The 15,582-nt window shown below is 41.7% G+C and overlaps 1 protein-coding gene across 5 annotated transcripts in view; it reads right to left on the reverse strand.

The window, feature by feature from the left end:
• The window catches only part of mib1 (MIB E3 ubiquitin protein ligase 1), a 52,866-nt gene that overhangs the window by 34,623 nt on the left and 2,661 nt on the right, over positions 1-15,582 (reverse strand). For all 5 annotated transcript variants that reach the window (XM_061084379.1, XM_061084378.1, XM_061084377.1 and 2 more), the window contains exons 3-12: positions 12,885-13,014; positions 9,184-9,288; positions 8,083-8,149; positions 7,389-7,593; positions 6,789-6,972; positions 5,137-5,281; positions 4,867-5,000; positions 3,736-3,843; positions 3,383-3,580; positions 3,021-3,172 (exon numbers count right to left, since the gene is read on the reverse strand). In XM_061084379.1, coding sequence (XP_060940362.1) covers positions 3,021-3,172; positions 3,383-3,580; positions 3,736-3,843; positions 4,867-5,000; positions 5,137-5,281; positions 6,789-6,972; positions 7,389-7,593; positions 8,083-8,149; positions 9,184-9,288; positions 12,885-13,014 — 1,428 coding nt within the window. The remainder of the gene's footprint in view (positions 1-3,020; positions 3,173-3,382; positions 3,581-3,735; positions 3,844-4,866; positions 5,001-5,136; positions 5,282-6,788; positions 6,973-7,388; positions 7,594-8,082; positions 8,150-9,183; positions 9,289-12,884; positions 13,015-15,582) is intronic.

The raw sequence follows: 15,582 nt of genomic DNA on the forward strand, positions 1-15,582 counted from the left end.
GAAAATAAAAGTCCTATTTTCTATTGCAATAAAGAAAGAAGAAATGCTAAAATAAGATTTCCCACTTCAACACACACACACACACACACACACACACACACACACACACACACACACACACACACACACACACACACACACACACACACACACACACACACACACACACACACACACACACACACACACACACACACACACACACACACACACACACAAAAAGTCTGTCGCATGCAGGTGGAGATATTAACACTTCCTATAGCTCGTAGTTCATCTGTTGTCGCCTCAGGTATGTAACACATACCGACAGCCTGGAGCCAACACACTGAGTAAACTTAATTATACAAACATGGCTGATGACAAAAAAGTAACCATTAGCCAGCTGATTGTTAAGGGTGCGTTCATAAATTCAATCTGAATCAGTCAGAGCATCGTCTGAACTGTCATTCACAGTTTCTTATCGCTCAGAGCAGGAGATGATTTAGTGATTCAGCGGCTGCAGACAAATGACAGCAAATTCGAAAAATATAAAAGCATAAACATACACGCACACATACAGCTCAAGCACTTTTTGCCTCCTGAACATTGAGGCGTACAGCACAGTTACTATCTTCTCTTTTATTTTCTCAATCCTGGTCTTTAAATAACACACCCATTGAATTTTAATATGAATAATTATAATTGATGATATTTACAATAACAGCTTTGTTTAAACTCAGCCAGTTTGTGACCTACCCGCCATAGATTTACTATTATTCATTAAAGTTTAAAAGCTCTGTAATAAAAGGCTAGACAGCAGCTTTGTAATATTGTTTTCCTATCGGACGACAGAGTCGGGCTGGGACTGCTGACCATATGGTTGTGTGTGTGTAAGTGTGTGTGTGTGTGAGATGTGATTTTGATTTATTTATATAATTTAATGCGTATAATTTGCCAAGTTTTCATCGTGTCGATTGGAATCAGGTAGATGTACATCTATACAATTAGGTTATATTATAGGGAATCCAGGGTTCATCAACTCTTGACATTGGGCTTCAGACAAACTACTTATTAAACAAATGTGTTTATTTTATCTTTGAATTGTGGGTATTTTCTGCCCATTTATTGCTGTTCATACTTTATCTTAATTTGTTAATTTTGTACTATTGTCCAATCTGGTGTATTCCTTTTCTGATCCTCTTTTTGTAACACGCTGGATTTCTTGTCATGTGTAATGTTTTTATTTTTTTAAAGTCCTAAATAAATGCTATTATTCATACCATCGACATGATAATAAACCAATGACCCACAATCTGTATGCTATTGAATTTACTATATTTGCATGTTCATTATATTGTAAATGCATTACTTGACAGCTTGTTTTAGCCTAAATAAACATTATTTTGTGTTTCTATGAGTTGCTCTTTGTGTCTAACTCAATGTGAAAAACATTTGCTCAGTGTGCCACACAGAAAACAGGACCTGCTCTGTTCCGCAGTGGAGCCAAAGGTGGAGGGCTGGGCCTGGCCCGGCTTGTGGTAGGTGGCAGGTGTTTCAGAGCCCTCCGACCTCAATTTCATTTGTCCACACGCCAAAGGAATGAAAGCCAGTGAAGGGGAATGACATTAAGCCTGTGATAACCACACTCGTGTGCAAACATACACATACACGCCCCAAATCGCTCAGCAAGGAAAGCAGCTGTTAACTTTTCTCCAAAAATCGCCCGAGTCCATAAGTCTGACCCTCTAACGTCTATTTCCATCACCTTAGGAGGCCGTACATGATCAACCTGATACAGACAGCCGTCTCCCTGAGCCATCCTTAATATGCTCGTGGTTGAGAGACCAGAATAAAACTGCCAAAGAGCAGGGCAGCATACTCCTGCAGCTCGAAATAGCAATGACCAAGGACAAGGCGTGCTGCTGCTGCTGAAGCTCGGGCCAGCCGCTCCGGGCCAGCCTCTGCTCGCAGCACACAGCCATGGACAAGCATAACAGTAAAAGGAAACATCAAATGAACTTCAAGGACTATTAGCCACACCAATAAAAAAAAACAAGTCAACATAAGACAGATGCTGTCAGGGCCTCAAAGGTAGTCTCATGTCAGTTTGGGACCATACCATCTGCTGGGGAGAGGAAGCCTATAGGCCTGTTTCAGACTTCGATCAATGTCAAACTACCTTGAGATGCGAGAAAAAGAGCTTACAGATGAAGAAAATGTGCTCAGTAAGATAGTGGATTTAGTCTTATTTCCGTTTTAACTACCCAAGTTTGAGTGGAATCTGTGGAAGAAGTATCCACACCAGGTGGTGAGTTCATTTTATCCTGTGTCAGTTATTCAAAAAGGTTCTATTTCTGTGTGTGTGGATGATAGAAGCTAGTCTGTTTCTCTAGTTTGGACCTGTAGGTGGTGAGTCGACCTCTTTCATTCCAAAGGAGGATGATAAAGTAATGGATTAGTAGTACCAGATTAGTGCTTCTGCCGCGGCCCCTGTCCTTTAGCTGCTAAGAAGCAGACTACAAACCTGAGGGGTTCTAGTTTGACAAATTATTTTGTATAAGGCCCAATTATATTCATGCTCTGGTGGTCCCTTAATGTTGTTTCAGTGCTGCAGTGACTTTTCAAAATATCAAATATACTTAAGCTTAAATAAGGCACCAAAGAAAAGTACTGAACATAGTTGTGGAATATTTCTGAATATGTCTGACGCCACTCATTATTATCTAGGTATCTTTAATTATTTTTCAGGGCGATGAGATTTTCATTGCGGCTCAAATTATCAAATTTCCATACTTCTGTTGCTATTACTGAGTTTTGATGCTTAATCACTTCAGTCAGACTGCATCAATAAAACAATAATTGTTTTTGTTATTCAGCAGGAGTGTATCTAATGTAAAATCCTTACTGAGAGCACTTGGCAGACATTTGGGGACACAGCTTCCACAGATTCCACTCAAACATGCTCCGGTCTCATGCAGATGCTGCATAAGTGTGAGAGCTGGTGGTGGCGAGTGAGTGGGAGAGTAAGTGAGGTCTCATACCTGGGGTTTCCTCGCAGGGCCGCATGGTGCAAGGCATTGAACCCGTTATTGTTGGTGATGGTAACGTCCGCACCGGCCTCCAGCAGCACTGACAGCATGTCGTCTCTCTTCTTGCTTATGGCGTCATGCAGGGGTGTGTCACCCTCCGAATCCTGAATGGGGGAAACCTTGTGTCACTTATTTACTGGACTGTGAACTCTTGTCTAAAATGGCCTCAGTAGCAGACAGTAGACCATAACGTGTTCAACACTTAATGTCGTCTGAACAGTCTGACCTCTGACAGCGCTGTTGTATGTGATTGTCTCTGTTTTACTTTACTGAAATATCACTTCATGTCTCAAAACTAAACAAGACACAGTTACCTGGAGACTTGGGTGGCAGCCAAAGTCCAGCAGGGTCTTGACCACTTGCAGGTGGCCCTTATTGACAGCGATGTGTAACGGAGTCTGCCTTCGCTTGTTCCTGGCGTTCAAATCAGCTCCGCCCCTCTGCAGCACCTCAATGACGGAGCCCTCATCGCCAAAGGATGCGTGGTGCACCGCCCGGTCTCCATCTTTGTCCTGAGTACAGCACACACCCGCGTAATGACTAAGTGTTTTGTTTGCTACTTGATTTTCCTCCTTTTGCCATATTGTGTGACATTCACGATAATACGAGATGCATTTCTGATTAGGAAGAGAACGGAGGGAAGCATTATTTTCTACACTGTACCAACCTCGGCCTCAAGGTCCACGTTGTGTTTGAGCAGCAGCTTCAGGACGTCCACGTGACCGTTCTGACTGGCCGCCTGCATCGCAGTGTGTCCGGCACACTGACCGTTCACCTGCGAACAGATCAAGAGCACGAGTGAGGATACAGGTGTACAGCAATGCCATGTTTTATGTTTAGATCTGCACATAGTGAATGTGCAGATCACCCGAGGGGCTGAGAGATGATGGTGAGGATGTGAGTAAGCTTTTGGATGTGTGCATGTGTGGCTGTGTGTGCATGTTTCATCACCAACTGCAGCACTGCAAAAACTCAGGGCATAAATATTAATGTGGACTCCTTTGGGAGTCTCGAGACATCTCTTGTCCTGGCAGGCGGATCACTTGGCCAGGCTCAGTGTGCTCAGCTTTAAGCAAATAATTCCACTGAAAGGCAGTAGGGCATCTGGCCAGCATTTCTCACACACACACACACACACACACACACACACACACACACACACACACACACACACACACACACACACACACACACACACACACACACACACACACACACACACACACACACACACACACACACACACACACACACACACACACACACACACAGTCTCCTGCTCTTTGAGTGAAGACAGTATTGCAGACTTATAACTCATAACCTGAAAGGGTGTTTTCCCTGGCCTATAGCATGTGTCAGAACACAGCATTCAACCATATGGGGTTTGTGGATCTCCACTTCATTCTGAGAGTGAATTGGGTCTGTGCTGCAGTGCACACCAATGGTCCTTGGTGCCTCCTCTGGGCCCAGCCTTAATGCTTTTCAGATTGAGAGAGGTGCAGGAGTGGGAGGATCTCAGAGCCCTTTCCTAAGAGACTCTCAGCCTCCTCAATACACTGAGAGCGGAGCAGAGTTAGATGTGTTCCTAGGGTTCCTAGATTAAGCTGCTTCGATACTATCCCTTGTCATGTTGAGAGAAAAAAATGCTGGTAACTGGTGAACAACACCCAGCTTCAACTATCAATATACTCTAGATATTCTGTCGATGTTTATTGACCAAGTCATGTGGTGTTCATCAGAATCCTCTAGAAATCTAGCAGCAGCTCCTGCAAGGATAAGACAATGTTTGGTCACTTACGTCCACATCCGGTCTCTTCAGAATGTCCTCCACCTTTGCCAGGTCCCCATTGGCTGCTGCCTTGACAAGCTCCTCATTGATGTCTCCAGACTCCTGTGTCTCAAATAGTTTCTTCAGCAGCTGAGACAGACGCTCTGAAAAAAGAAGATAAAAAAAAAATAAGAACGACGAAAACATCCGTGTCTGAGTGCAGGAGTCAGACAAAAAAGGAAGCAGTGAGGAAAAAGAAGTAAGATAACCCTCTTGTCAGTTTTCCATTTTCATACATACCTCCAGAGGCGTTGCTGACAGCGGAGCCAGAGGGGGCGATCTTTGTGACAGCAGCAGGATTGTACGTCCACGAAGTTCCACATACCTCGACCTTCAGGTCACTGTCAGAGTAGATTTGCTGGACGCGCCCCACCTTTCCTAAGGTCTGTTGATAAATGTTGCCACATACAACATTAGTATATGAAGGGTTGTTGTCTTTAATATAAAAAGTGTTGTCTGATTTATCCTGTTACAGATTTCTGTATATATGGGAAACATGCTTTTTACTGGGTAATTGATGTTTAGTTATATTAATAAAGTAAATTTCGAAGTTCGTTGGAGCATTTTTGATTATATTCCAATCTGTATGGTTTGTAATGTAATTTCTTATCTGAAAATACCGGTACATATCACTTTGGGGAGGGTTGTTGACTTTGAGCAATGTTTTTTTTGCAACTTGTGTGAGTCTTTAAGCGACAGAGGAAAAATGGAGAGATTGTGATAAGGAGCAAAAAAGCACAGAAGGAAAGAAAGAATTGGAAAAAGAACAGCACCTGAACAAAGTAACTGTCCAAGAGGGAGAAGAAACAAAGCTTGTTGCTAAAATAAAGACTGGCAGAAAAAACGAACTATTATAAATTAAAGCTGCATTTCATTATTCAGAGATGCACTTGCTCCAGAAGAAACAAGATGGATTCAAAAGAGAGGGAACCTACTTGCTGGACTATCCCTCATCTATACAGGCAATACAGAGAGGACAGAGCAAAATGGTTTCCAATTTTGAATCATATCATCTTGATCCTGGCTATATGAGAAAGAGGCACTTTTATCTGTCGAGCCGGGTCCGGGGCTATCCTGGAGGATGCCATCAATAATGGGGACTGCTGCAGTGGAAGCAACAGCGGGCGGCAAACAGCCGTGGTTAGTGATCAAAGCCACAGTCCATCTCGGGGTTTTAAGGCTCATTAGCTGGTGAGGGGGGGGAAGTTTAGCAGGGACAAGTGGCATATTGGAGTAGACTGGCATTACATAACCTAAGGCACACAGGGCAGCAGTGAATACACATCATAAACAAAGAATAACGTCTTGGTGTGAGAGAATAAAAAGATAAATAAAAGCGACAGCAAAACAGCTATAGAGAGATTTGAGGGCTGAAGCTGTGGCTGTGCATGTTAATAATACTGCGACTTTTCTTTAGAGGAGAAGAGGGACTAGTCACTGTAGTGTGAGAGGAACAGCAGAAGATTACACAATCACAGAGTCATTGAGCCTAATTAATAGATTGCATATAAATGAGGCCCATGTGATGAGGACATTATGTTTTTTTTTTTAAATATGCTAATAACAGCTCTTATTTTCTCAGAGGTCCCGTGCTTCAGATTAAAATAAAATCGCTGCCTGGAATGTAGTTTAGATTTGATATTAGGTTACTCACAAAACTTTAGAGCTACAGTCTAGTGAATTTCTAGTGAGACACATTTCTAAGAGCATCCTACTTAGATTTTCTTGGAAATCAATAATAAAACCAACATGTTGTTGGAGGAGACTTACTGAGCATTATGTATGCAGATTTCTTTGTCAAAATTAAATTTAAATTGGCGTTTAAATAAATGAGACCCTCTGTGGTTACAGATCAGTGCACAAATCAGTGAGAACACATTTCAGAGTCTTACCGGCAGCATCGCTTCAGCCCACTCTCCGTGGCCACGCTGCAGCAGCTTGATGCGGTCGATGTCGTAGCAAATCTGGACCAGGTCTCCCACGAGGAACTGGGAGGTTCCTCCCTCGGCCCCGGCTGCAGCGTCTCCGCTGCGCACTACATTGGCCTTTGTCAGCACAGCTGGATTAAACGTCCATCTGAGAATAGAGAAATGTATGCATTAAAGTAGTCTGACTCAATGAATATAGACTGGGGGTGTAATACTTGCCTTAGTGGCAGGAAAAAGCAGCAACCACATCTAAGCTAGCAGCCAGTGTGGTTAACCACAAAGTTTTACCAATAATTTGGATTGCGCAATATCCAGACCCCTTTTCTTGGGAAAATTCCCATCGATACTACGTTGCAGGGGCACATCACTAATTCCAAAGACGACTGTGATTGGTTTAAATAAATAAATAAATAGTAAGATCATTTTCTCCCAAAGCAGAATTACAATGGCTGCAGCCAGACAGTTTTCCAATACTGACACACTGCTGTGGAAACTATGCAAGACGAGCATTAAAGCAACACTGAGACCCTATTAACCCAGAGTTCAGTCCATCTCAGGACTCACCTGTTTCCACTGGGGTACTGCACCACAATGTCATGATCCTCATCGATGCCGCACACTGTGCCAGTGGTAGTGAGGGTCTCGAACATGCCGTCGGTCCACCCACCATGGCCGTGTTGGAGGGACTGGACAATCTCTAGGTCTAAGTCTATGTTGACCAGATCTCCAATCTGGAGACCGCCCGGGTTTCTGTTGCCGTTCTGCTCACCTGGAAGATAAAGGTAAAGTTAATAAGTCTATGAGAAATCTAACTGATTTAGTGTATGTGTGTTTTTGCAAATTAAGATTTAGAGTCTGCAAACTAAGGTATAGCAAGACAAATAAAAACAATACTATAACACTTTTTAATGCAGTAAGAAATTTCTAACAACAAAACACAGAGAGGCATTGCTACATGAACTACCTATCAAAAGTGCTGCAATCTATGAATAATGACACTTTAAGATCTAATAAGAGACTTCCACTGCAGTGCTAAATCCAGAGAGAGACAATTAATTCCTGGGATTCTTGGAATACTGTAACTGCAACATGCCTTGAGCCTGTAACTGGATTCGGCAGGCCAGGCAACTGGGTAGTGCTGCCATCTAGTGGCCACACAAAACAGTCTACAAGTGAAACTCCCCCTAATGTCCTTGAATCCACTGCACCAGAATGGTAGGTGAGAGAATTGGTGCAACAATGACGGTGGCTTACTTACCCAAAACAGGACAGTGGTCTCTGTAAAACGAGCCTCCTTTAGCATCCTGGACACATTTCAGATCCGACTGAGAGAGAAATGAGGGGAAAGCGGGTTAGACATTTATCCAGGGGGGATTCCAATAGAAGAGGGGGCACCATCATGAATAATGAAACGGAGAATTTACACACTTCAGGCTCCGGCGACAGTGTCGTTGTCTGGAATACCAACAGCACCTGTGCCCCGGGGGTAAGGCAGGACAATGAAACGCTACACTGCTGGAGAGACAGCGTCATATCGCTTGTGATGACTCAGATATGCGGCCAGGCGGCCACCGTGGCAGATTTAGAGGGCAAAGATGAACATGTGGCAGCGGAAACATCTCTCTGAACTGATGGAAAACTTAAATCCTGAGTACAAGTCCCAACAGGTTTAATAACTCAGGTCTATACAACACCCAGTCCTTAGGACATGTTTTAATCTTAGGATGCTTGAAGCTAAAAAGCTGACATGACAAAAAGAAAGGTTTTGACCTCTCAAGCTGCATTTGGAAAATACAGTAAAGCAAGCTGGATTCCCTCAGAATTTGTTTTAAGGATTTGTTCAAGGTCTTAATAAGGAACAAAGCCAAGTTAAAACAGCCGAGATGGGGGGTCTAACCCATGATTTACTTGATCCAGAGGCAGATGCCACATACCTTTCTTTCAACCTATTAGAATAACAACAACCAAATCTGTTATGCAACCGAGAAACTCGATTGGCCTCTTTCATAAAAAGACGAGGGCAGTCTCCACCAATGAGGAGGAATGCTTTTCATTTGAGACGCGTGTGTGTCTGCGTCCGCACCCTCCTCTAAAGTTGACCTCCATGTTCACTCCCCCCCCCCCCTAAAAAGCAGGAAGAACAGATTGCCTTTATCATGCAGATACCTTCCTCTTCCAGCTGCCTGTACAATGGCGCCTTACTCATGCTGGCTGCGTGGCCCTCACAAAGGCCTGGCAGCCAAAGAAAGAGCCTCAGCCCTGCGGCCAAACACAAAGGCCTCCTGACAGCTGATCTTTTGTGAGAACCAGTGTGTGTGTGAGTGGCTGTGTGCGAGGGTCAGACGGGAAGTTTGCTCACCATTCCCTCAAAGCCAACGCGGTACAGGTTCTTGGCCCCGTTGTCCCACAGGACGTAGGCGGCGCTGTGAGGGCTGGCCGCACTCCAGTCCTGGATCTCTGTCACCTGTTGAGGACGAGACATGAGATGAGAAACACAACGAGAGGCATCGGGAAATAAGAGTAAATCATTTGGAGCCTTCACACCGACCAGAAGTTGTAAAAGTTCAAAGTTACATTGGAAGTTCACATTAGAGCTTTGTTTATGTTGGCTATTGGTGGAAAGGTCTGCATTGAGAGCCCAATCTGAATTTGTCTCAAAATCGAACTTGTTGTGATGGAAATGCACAAAAAATTTAATTAAATAAGAAATATAAAAATAAATAAAAGGTACCACTAACGTTACTGTTGCGTTTCCTGAAAATAATCCACGTGGATTCTGTGTTTTACCCCCGGAATTAAAACCTATTCTCAATTTGGTTAAATCTAGCTCGCTGACAAGGAACTAAAGAACATTTTTTAAGTTTATTGAAATTTAAAATATCAACAGGCACCACTTCACTATCTGACCAAGTTTCACTGGTAAAAATGGTTGGATGAACAGCACTGATCACTCACTATATCCCCCACTTTATTCGCAGAGAAAAGAGGACACAGCAAAGTGCTTTGAGATTTACATCCCATTTACATGAAATAAAATATTGAACAAAGGGGGTTGTTTCCTCAGCAGGTGACTTTCATCTTCCAACCTAATAATGAAGTAAAATATGATTCTTCATTGATCCCTGTTGGAAACTATCTTTCATCTCTCACTGGCTGCCTTCACACAGAAGGTTGAGCTCCAGAACAACAAGGACAAGGAGGCGTCTGCTGACACACAGAGTTGAACTTGGGTTCCTCTAGCTGATGCCTTCACTCTGCTTTCGGCCTTGTAAAGGTCACCAGTTGCACCCGGAGTACTGAGTATTAGCTGTTTGTGTTACTTTTTTCCAACATGGTGATGGATGGCAAGTTTACGTGGTAAATCTATTGCGTCAGATGCTCTGTATGTTGCATCATCACTGAAAGATTCCATGGTAACTGTCTAGAAATATCAGCAGTGGGTTACCAAGGGTTTAATTTTCACAGCATTGCATTTTTACAGTCAATAGTTGAAAAAGTGTGTTTTGCTTTTATTCGCGAATTGGGAAAACTTGTGCAAACCACAGGAATGTTTTAATTAAACATTTGAAAGCACATCTGTGTAGTAACACTACTGTGTTTGCTTGCAAAGGAAAACAAGACACAAGACAAAAGCCAGCCGGGTTCAAGCCAGACCACAGACAGATCCTGTGGTCTGGCTTGAACCCGGCTTACAAGTGTATTCTACCAGCTGTCTGTCTGACTCCTTATTTAATGGGAAATAGATGCAGTTGTTTTTTTAATCAATTATAAAAACAAATCAGGGGATGCAAAACTGGCCAGTAATCATCTTGGACATTATTTTCTATCAATTACAAATTGTGGTTGAAGTTATGTTGTTTACTTCAACCATCTAATCTAGAAATCCTCCTCTATTCACCGGCATACTAATTTGGTGGCTATCACCGACATATATTAAGAATATACTGATGGTCAATCACTGTATTTAAGCACTTTAGTTCTGGAATTCTGTGATTTTAAATTTTTTTTACCAACACTTTCAAAACTGCTCTGTATTTTTAGATGATAATTTGGAAAAATTGTAATTACCAGTCCTTCTCCAAACAAACACAAAAAATGATTATATTTAGATGAATTACAAGCTACACATGACTCTAAAAGAGAGGGAAGGCAAAAGTAAAGGGGAAAAGTTGCTATCATAACCTATTCTCCTTTGCCTTTTATGGTGGGATGGAGCAGTAAAGTAAGACTAAAACAACAGTTCTCTGCTCTATTACCCCTCCTCAACTTGTGCGTGTGCATTAAATTGTTCACAAGCACCCTTAAGCAGCCGGGAAAATGCAACTGCTCCAGTATCTTTGCACAGGATTCTCTGGATTTAGTAGCTGAACATGACTTCTGTGGTGACGAGCAGCTCACAGCTTTTATCTAACAACTTCTGCAAGGTACTGTAAACTGCTGAAGATGAGGAGTTATATGCATAAATAAGAAATGAGTTATAAATGGAAGTCTGTACAAAATATATTCACATTTAGAAGACAAGGCTGGGATTTTCACATTAGATAATTCTCTGTCCATCACAAGCAGCGCAACAGTGTCATACCATAGAGTAAATGTAAAGAGAAGAGCTAGTGGAGTAAAGTCATTCTTTAATTAAAAGCTGTGCCTTAAGTTAATACAGATATCAAACTGTTAAATTATTTTCTGTCTCCCATCCAGAGGTAATTGATTAATGAGCCTTAGGAGATAATATTCATGCTAAACTAACACAACATCTGAGCTGCAGGACATGTAAAAGCAGTATTCTGGAGAGCATATTGCTTACAGCATCATAAAACAGTAATGAGATACGCCATTAAATAACACGGCAAAATGAAGTCTTAAATTGCCTGGAGGGACTCTTAAATGGAATATTCTGGGGTCTGGACCCGAGTCAAAACCGAAGCACTTTACAGCACGGTTACAGTATTAATCTACGTAGAGGGTGCAAAACAAATGCAACCTCATCACACATCGCATTACTTGATAATGAGGTATTTAAGCCAGGAACAACCTGCAGCAAGGAAATCTGTGCACAGCCTCGGTAAAGATGAAGAAGAATCAGTGAATTAAAGGCTTTTCTGCTTCATGTTCTACCTGTTCTTACTATCACTCTATTATAAAAGATTTTACAACATTCTTTTTAAATCCTGTACAATATTTGGGATGTTTCTGTGGATGAACATATCACAAGCTGTTCAAATTGAGCCTTTTAAGTCTTCTTCCACATACAAAAATATTCTTAAATCTTTATCTGAAGTGTTTGCTGATGTGAACACCAATAATCTCATTTTCAATCAACTACTATTTAAATCTTCACTTCAGCTTCAGTTTAGTGATAAATCACTATTCAGCTGACAAATTGAAGGAGGATAAGATGCTTACTCGTATTTTGGTTTGTGTATAAATTACAATGGATGATTGATTTACGTATATCCATACAACAAGATGCGTTTTTGTTTTTTCCACCCTAAGATTGTTTGAGGGAAGCAAACCATGTTTCTTTTACGCGTACAGCCCTCAGGTGGGGGTCATGCTCTGCTCTGTAACACACATGTGGTTCTAATTGCTTCTGGCAAAGTCTGCCTTACCTCCAGGGATTTATTAACCACTTTAAGTGTGCCGCTTTGACATAGAGTTGAGTTTTGGTCATATTTCTTAACGGTGCCTTTCACCTTTTAGCCGCGCTGTATGTTCTGCAAAATTTGGACATCCATCTGCACACTTGAAGCTCACTTTACAGATTTATTGTAAGGATTTATTGGAGACTAATTTTTCTTTCTCTTTTGTAGCATTGGTCTTAGCATCGAGTACAATGTTTGCTTTTAATATATAACAATAATAAATAATTTTGAAAGGGGCAGATTAATAAAGATAATTTTTCCTGGTTGAAATGTGTGTCCTACTAATCATTCACAGATTAAAGATCAAACAGCATCTCCTTGTTGCACATATTTACAGGTCACAACTGCAGGTTTGGACGATCAAAACAAATGGAGTAGAATAGAGTAACAAGCTCTACCTCCTTGTCTGGTCTCCTACCTTTCCTCTCCTCCCGTTTCCTCCATCCTGGTCCTCCCACTGCCAGTCCACACCTCGCACCACCCGGCCGCCAGTGAAGATCCCCCTGGCCGTGATTTTCTTCGACTTGCGACGCGACTCCAGAAGAACTCTGCACAGATTGAGAAAGTTTATACACAGAGATTATTAGTTTCAATTGGTCTGTGCTTTAAATCGCTTCTATGACAAACACAGTCAAACAGAGCAGTCAAAAGCAGGTGTTTGCAGAAGCTCTGTTTACACGGATCAATTCACTGTTTTTCAATTACTCGCAAATATAAATTGCAGAACAGATGACAGTGCCTGCTTCACAATAATTGTTAAGTAAAACAGATTTAAAATGATTCCCTTGTCACCCTCCCTCCTTCTACTTTGTGTCCCTAACTGACCTGGCAAGTTATCAAACTTTTTCTCAAGTTTTGGTGTGAATTCCTTTCAAATGTAACATGGCTATAGACAAAGCACCAGCATCTAAACTGCTGGATCAACCATGAGTCCCCGACCACCATTATAACTGTCTGAGCATTGAGCAACAGACTGGAAAATAAATCAAAGCAGAAACACAATTTCCGCAGGACTTCCTCTATAAGGCAGAACGAGAACCCCCATTGTAAACGGAGCAAAAAAATAACGCAAACAAAACAACATGCGGGGAAAAAAACTCAGTTGTCACTGGCCTTTGGGCATAGTTTTCAATTAGAGTGAGGTCTTTGGCTCAGTGTTTTTGCATTTCTAGGCACCTTTATTTATCCACTCTCTGTTTCTTCATTTGGGTTTTTTGTGGTCAGAAGTCCCAAGCACAAAAAAAAATTCCCGGGGAAACAATGGACACATCACTACTGACCGATCTCTTCAGTACTTGGAAATCACATTTCACAGTGGCCGGAGCACAGAGAAGAGCTTTCTGAAAGGTCACGGTCAATCTTGACTTTCTGCTGCCTTTATAATGCCATTGTAAATTCCAGCAACACATTGTGTGTCATTAAGTTGTAGGTGCCATGTCGTAACATTACGAATAACAGTCATTTTTGTGGCAGTACAGCATTAACACCTTACTGACAATTACTTCCCTTTTCAACGATGACCCACAATCATTAAACAACACTGGAATCAAATGCTGAATTTGGACATTTTTTAATCCTATAGGAATTGAATCCCTATAGTTGAACTCCTGACCAATAAGGTAAATAGGAAATAAAACATCCAGCTGAGCTCTAACCATCAAACAACAATGTGAGCCCTGGTGGGAGACCCGGCAGCTGGACGGTGTAGGTCTAACCAGCCTTAACAGCTTGTGGCTTCTAACCACTCCCTCTTCGGCAGTTAGTGAAAGAATCTAATGTGGTGTAACAAAACAGCCCACCGTGCTGCCAGAGCGGTGCGAGCTGGGGAGACCTCCAGCACCCATTGTGCATTATGTAACGTCAGTCTTTAGGGAACTGAACTCGCACTTAGTTGAAAAGGCGGCCAGCTGTTCGGGCCATGTGTTCATTTACTAAAATATGGTGTTTGGGTGAGACGGGTCTGAAATGGATTAAGTGTCATCGCAGGACTAAGAGTGTCTGGAACAACATCATCAAATGAAAGTGGTGGAATGTAGCTGGCATGTATACACACAAGTCCAAATAATATAGTTTAAGCATTTACAATTAAATCGGTAGTAGATCTGATTGCTCCACTGTTCAGAGCATCTCTGAGGGCAGAGATTAAGCTGCCATCAAGAATTTGATCTGTCCATACATGCACATTTCCACACACCCACCCTTCAACTACACATTTGTTTTGAAGGGTATAGAAGGTAATTTTCCAAAACGCATTTGAATATATTTTGAAAACTTAAACAATAACCTATACAGTGCCACATGCCCACAGATCATGCCCCAGTTTGAAGTTTGCCCAAACTGTAAAAGCTTCTGCACCAACCTCCAATGTCCTCACCAAAAAAACTTCAAAATGTCTAATTCGATCATAAGAAAAAGACTTTTGCAGAGTCTGTTTTTAGCACTGAAAACCAATTATGCTGATGATGTCAACACTTTTGAAGGTGACACAGTACAACAGCGAAACAAATGCACAAGCTGAAGTGCATTTATGGTTGTTAACAAGTAGGGACGGGCTGAGTTCACACAAGTGGTAATTTAACACATAGTTTCCAGCAGCAAATACAGAGCGAAAGAGACAACAAGGGAAATTCCACTGGGACAAAATGACAGACTGACGCTGGATAAATAATAACAATAAGCAGAATGAATGGCTGAGACCAAATGAAGTGAAAACCCTGGGTTGTACATACCGGAGTGTTATTCTTGTTTTTTGTTTTGATGTAATTACTATCTTCTAAGACAGTTATTACACAATAATGAGTATTTTTACAGGAAGCTGTTCTACATGGTGATGTATTCAATAATATTTACTCTCTCTGTTTATCACATGCAAGTCATTTTTAAAAACCATCTGTATTTTGTTTGTTTTTACTTTGGTGCAAACATTTCAATACATGTATTTCACGTTTTTTAATGCCAATAAATTGTAATATTTTAGACTTTTAGGTTTAGACCACGTAAAACAGGTTATGTGCTACTCAGTTTGAAGCAACTATTGGTTGTGAGGCATTTTAAAATCAACTCTGACATTCTGTGTTCATTTCATATTGTTTATTTTGGACACAACTCCAGGATTT

The sequence above is a fragment of the Limanda limanda genome, chromosome 13 (assembly GCF_963576545.1).
Source record: "Limanda limanda chromosome 13, fLimLim1.1, whole genome shotgun sequence".
NCBI classification, from domain to species: domain Eukaryota; kingdom Metazoa; phylum Chordata; class Actinopteri; order Pleuronectiformes; family Pleuronectidae; genus Limanda; species Limanda limanda.